The 6,000-nt window shown below is 39.1% G+C and overlaps 1 protein-coding gene across 2 annotated transcripts in view; it reads left to right on the top strand.

The window, feature by feature from the left end:
• dhx8 (DEAH (Asp-Glu-Ala-His) box polypeptide 8) overlaps positions 1-3,365 on the top strand; it is a 40,515-nt gene extending 37,150 nt beyond the window's left edge. For both annotated transcript variants that reach the window (XM_067968938.1, XM_067968939.1), the window contains one exon: positions 1,608-3,365. In XM_067968938.1, coding sequence (XP_067825039.1) covers positions 1,608-1,827 — 220 coding nt within the window. In that variant the 3' untranslated portion in view covers positions 1,828-3,365. The remainder of the gene's footprint in view (positions 1-1,607) is intronic.
• The last annotated feature ends 2,635 nt before the right edge of the window (positions 3,366-6,000 follow it).

Genomic DNA, 6,000 nt, shown 5'->3' on the forward strand with positions numbered 1-6,000 from the left:
TCCCTCTTCACATGTTTTAATTAATATTCACGTAGCTGGTTTGGGAACTTTCTATTTCTCATCTCACTTCCCTTCTTCAGGGTTAATCCTAGGCCTTGTTTCAAGTGGGTGTCTCCAGATTTTCCACCAGTTAGTTCTTGTTCAGGACTCTGCCGCTGGGCTTGTTCTGGTGCCTAGAGTGAAGCTGGGAAATGGTATAGATCACCTCATTAGTTCGGGTGGTGTTTTTTTGCTGAAGTTTTCTCTGTCAGTGCTGCAATCTAGCCAATATAACATTGTGCTTGAAGTTTTCCCTTAGTTTTTTGGCCAAATCTTCAAATCGCATCTGTTTCATAATTTTTTTTAAAATGTGTGTGGTACATGAAGTTAATGTCGGTGAAAAGAGGTGTGGGAGAGGATCCTGCGTTGGTTAGTTCATAATATTATGGCCTGACTGTGATGACAGGCAAGCGATAGAACAGAAAGAGAGCTGAAGTGGGAAACAGGACAAAATAAATGTATAGGGAGGGAGAAAAAATTAGAAAATTTAACATTGCCGGAAAAATGATAGAACATTTTTCAATTTTGGCACCCAGTTAAGTGCACCCGGGTCAGGTATAGCATGGGTTAGGTGCAAAGAAATAACTTGCATTTACAGTGCACATTTCATGTCCTCAGGACGTCCCAAAGAGCTTCACAGCCAATTATGTTTTTTTGAAGTTTAGCCACTGTTGTAATGTGGGGAGATGCAGCAGCCGGTTTGTGTATTGCAAGATCCCACAATGAGATAAATGACTAGATAATCTCTTTTAGTGATGTTGGTTAAGGGATAAATGTTGGCCAAAACACTGGGAGAACTCCCCCACTCTTCGAATAGCAGCATGAGATCTTTTATGTCTACTTGAGAAGGCAGACAGGCCCTTGGTTTATTGTCTCATCCAAAAGACGGCACCCCTAACAGTACAGCATTCCCTCAGTATTGCACTGAAGTGCCAGCCTAGATTATGTATTCAAGTCTCTAGAGTGGGGCTTGAACCCATGACTTTCTGACTTGGGCACAAGTGCTACCACTGAGTCAATGCTACCTTTACACGACTCCAACAATGTACCTAAGCCCCAACCTCTGAAGAACACCTACTGCACCAGTGTAACATTTCCATTTCTATTACCAGCCATCCTGGTGCCATTTCTGAACCAGATTGCCAATTTGTGCTGAGTTACGGAAAGGCTTGTTCTGTGCACTCTCATCCCCTTGTAATTGGCTTGGATTGGCTAGACTTATTTCATGTCTTACAGTCAGTAGAGGGAAGAAACTTTCAGCCCACCAATCTGGGTTGATTCAAACCCAGACGCGAGAGATGAAAGGACCATGTTGATATTTCTTCGCAGCTCTGTCTCTCTCCTGTCCTTACTACAAAGATCATCACTGTTAGCAACCTGCCAGAGAATCCATTTATGAAAGGTTCAACCTTAAGGGATTCTGTATGTGACTGTCTTTACTCTTGAGCTATTTTGATCCACACATGACAAAACTGGGAAATTGTTTCCAAATATGAAAAGATGAAATGCACAAAAGAAAATGGAAAAATGAGAGACTATAGTGTAAAATATTTGTATGTTTCTTTCAGGGTTGTATATCATGAACTTGTCTTAACCACGAAGGAATATATGCGAGAAGTGACCACAATTGACCCACGCTGGTTGGTGGAGTTTGCACCTGCCTTCTTCAAAGTGTCTGACCCTACTAAACTCAGCAAACAAAAGAAACAACAGAGGCTGGAGCCTCTGTACAACCGCTATGAAGAGCCCAATGCCTGGAGAATCTCCCGAGCATTCAGACGACGTTAGGCTGCTGGTCACCTTAATTTCTTGTGGAAGGGGGTGGGGTAGGAAGGGGGAGAAAATGCTCAGGAGGATTGCAGGCTGCAAAGCAGGACTTCACTCTGCACCCTAAGAATTGAAAATTGCTAGCCCCGATATTTAAAAAGACTTATTTTGTGTGCTACCCTATATGATGTATTCTTAATGTTTAAAAACCTCTTGAGCCATTTTCCTAAGTAAGGAAATATTTTCTATGTCCTAGTTTATTCTTGGTGTATTACTGTTATGCATATCTGTTTTATGCAAGCCTGGTTAGAAGCTGCTGTTTTATCTGTCTCTGCATAATATACTAATGTGTAGTAGTAATTGAATCCAAGAAAATACTTTTCCACTGCATCAAATAGAATGTGGCAGAAAGTCCTTTTTTTTTAAAATAGTCTTTACTTTTTTAAGTTTATTTTTTTTAACATAGCTGGAGACCCACACTAAGTGCAATTGAGAATGTGTTTGACTATTTTCATATATTAAGCATTTGAAACCTCTGGAGTTGAGTAAAGAAATGCACAACTACAATATAAATCCGGAAAGCTGGATTACAACAGCAGAAATTAGATTAATATTGTAGTTGGACATTTCTTTCCTGTCTTCCTCATAGTGAAAGATCTGGCACAATTCTAAGTCTTCCTTAATCCCAACCCCTCATCTTCCTAGATTTGTTTTACCCAGAATGTTATTAATCCCTTAAATTATTCTATGACTCTCAAGAGCTGTAATTGAAAATGGATTAAACATTTAAGTGTAAAACCTGCCTCTTGGCCATTACCTTTTTTTTTAAAGAGTTTAACATAGAAAACATAGAAAGTAGGAGCAGGAGTAGGCCATTCGGCCCTTTGAGCCTGCTCCGCCATTTAATGTGATCATGGCTGATCCTCTATCTCAATACCATATTCCCGCTCTCTTCCCCATACCCCTTGTGTCTAGAAATCTATCTAGCTCCTTCTTAAATATATTCAGTGACTTGGCCTCCACAGACTTCTGTGGTAGAGAATTCCACAGGCTCACCACCCTCTGAGTGAAGAAATTTCTCCTCATCTCAGTCCTAAATATCCTACCCCATATCCTGAGACTGTGACCCTTCGTTCTGGACCCCCCAGCCAGGGGAAACATCCTCCCTGTCAGAATTTTATATGTTTCAATGAGATGCTTCTTTTACTGTAATGTATAAACGGTATCACTGCTTATAGCATGATACAGGGCTTTTTTAATGTTTGTGTTTAATTTCAAAAGGAAATGGCAAATACTATACTTTTTTTTTAAAATGATAACATTTCTTATGTACAGTGTTTAGTCCTGACTCTAGTGGTTTCAAAAAGCAGGTGTTACAGCAGCTGGGAATGAGTAACCAAGAGAATTTTTTCCATTGAAAGATGTGCCAGTTTCATTTACAATTCAGATGTATTTATATTAAGATATAATGTATAAACACATTGTAAAAAAAATTACAAGTTTTTCTTTTAATATGTAGTATTTCAAGAACACAAATAAAAACTGGGCTGTATATTTTGTATGGAATGTGCACGTGTGTTTATATTCCTTTACCCCCAACCCTGCAATTCTTTCGTGAATGATTATTATGTAATAATTTCATCTGTGGGTTCAGATGCTGCCAGGAACCACAAGACCGGTTCATTATTGTCGAGTGTGCTGATATGTGATTACTGCTAGGAAATGCTCCCACGTATTCATTACATTATAGCAATTACTGGAGTTGGTAGGATACAACTTTTTTTTGTTTTACATGGTGAATATTGACAGCCAGAATTTCCAAGTAATTGATGCACAGTGTCATTACTAAAATTTACACAATAATGGTTTGTCATGGTGCTAACCCGGTTACTGGGGAAATAATGACATACTACTTTTTAAAATCCCCCACTTATGACCAGTGCCATCAATGAGATACTTGACCTAAATAGATCCTCCCTCACTCCATTTTCTCCTCTTCTACTATCCTCTTCTAAAGGCGTTGACTCTTACAATATCCTCTGCTGACTGCCCTCCAATGCCTTGTTCAATTGGACGTTCCTCATTTGTAAGCCTAGACAGTGTTGTTAGGTTATTTGACCCATAATGAACATCTGACGTCCACACAACTTTCAAACAAGGGGGTCAATGGAAAGAGTCACAGGAATAAATATGAATTTTTTCCCCCTTGCCTTGCCCAGTTTCCTGATGCAAAATGTAGGGCCCCAGCTGTTGAGATAGGTTCAGGTTGGGAATTGAGTATGGAATGTGATCTTATCCATGTCATTTATAGGCCATTCAGGAAACTGAAAGCTGTTTTTGGGTAATGACATCTTGGCCATTCTTTCCTAGAAGCCTTAGTTTCTTTTCCAACTTCAGATAGATATTTACAATTGGAGAAATCATTCCTGTTAAGGAAAAGAACTTTATTTTCCAGATGTCACCCTTGGGTTACAGAGTAATGTTACTGAGATGATCTCTTAGCCCAGGTTAAGCATTCTTCATAATTTGCAGTCTCTCCTTCAAACATAGCATTGATTCCTGACCCTTGGTACTAAAGTGACCACCTGGAGAGCAAGTTCTTGAATGCCAATGAGTTCTGGGATCTCATCTCTGTTCTATCATTGCTGAGCAAATGTGCAGTGACCCATTCTAATAGCAGTTGTTGATGGTAACGGTAGTGGGATGTACTTCCAATTGAAGATGTAGAACATAAAGTCCTGAGCAAGAAATGGACATTTGTCTCATAAAATTCACTCCATCTAGGGCCTCTGAATTTCATTGTATTTGAGCCCTACATCTCACACCACCTGTTGATTCCTACTTTATGGAACACTAAGTTCCTTTCTCTATGTACTCTGGTGGTGGTGGGGGGTGCAGTACTATTAATATCTCTGTAACTTTAAATTCTCCTTTAGCCAATATTTTTCCTACTTTCAATTATCCTTGAATCAACAACTTTCTCTAACAATGTGTTGCACATTTCCATTATCCCGTGAGGAGAGGGGCAGGTTTTGGGAAAGATCTACAACAACTTGTATTCATATAGCACCTTTAATGTAGAAAAAGTCCCAAGTTGCTTCACAGGAATAATCTAAACAAAATGGATGCCAAGTTAAAGAAGTAGATATTAAGAGGGATTACCAAAAGCTTGGTCAAAAAGGTGCTGTTTTAAGAAGAATGAGAGAAACATGGAAAAGCAGAAGGGTTTAGGGAAGGAATTCCAGAGCATTGGGGTCTCGGCAGCTGAAGACACAGCCAGCAATGATGAGGCGAAGGTAGGGGAATGCTCAAGAGGCCAGAGGAATGGAGAGTTTTGTGGGTTGGGGGGAGGAATTAGAATTGGAGGAAGTTGCAGAGATGGGGAGGGGTGAAGCTATGAAGGGATTTAAACATGAGGATGAGGATTTTAAATTTAAGACTGAGGAACAGGGAACCTGGATAAGTAATCTAGATCACTGCCTTTCTACCTCCATTTTCTTTCAAGTAGGATAATTTGGCTAACAGACCTTTCATAAATGGCATCAATACTGTTTATCATCCAATTAGGCATTTGTTCTCCCTCCACGTGCACATCCATTACCTATCTATAGAAGGTACTTTTTGAATGTCAGTTGAGGCTGCTATCCAAATTTTAATGAAGTGATAGTGATCCTGGTATAAAATGTGTTTTTTTACCAGCTACATGCCCAAACTTGGTGTTTTTTGAAACACAAAAACACTGACAGGCTAAAGCACAGGCACTCCATCAACATTTTGTTGTCCTGTAAAAATGAAATAATTTGGCTTTGATCCATTTCCATCAAATGAGATTCTAAATTGCAATAGTAAGCTTTTACTTCAGGATATGAAGTAATGGTTTAAAGAATGCCTAGTTCTTTGATATTGATTGGTTGATCTGCATCACACCATATACTTATTTGAGAAATTATTAGTTATGCTAAAGTGTTTAGTAAGATTCAAAACCTGTGATGTCTTGTGATCTTACTTGGATTTTATAGGGACTTAATGAGAAGGAAAATTGTCAGAAATGTGCACTTTCATGCACAACAGCCCCTTATTGATGCCTTGGTGCCTTTAATAAAAACAATTACATGTACTTGTAAAAATATTTTTTTCTTTAATGTCAGGATCTGGTTCCTGGGCGCCACCATTGAATTGGTTTTCCTGCCTAAC

Source organism: Heptranchias perlo, chromosome 30 (assembly GCF_035084215.1).
Source record: "Heptranchias perlo isolate sHepPer1 chromosome 30, sHepPer1.hap1, whole genome shotgun sequence".
In the NCBI taxonomy this organism is placed as follows: domain Eukaryota; kingdom Metazoa; phylum Chordata; class Chondrichthyes; order Hexanchiformes; family Hexanchidae; genus Heptranchias; species Heptranchias perlo.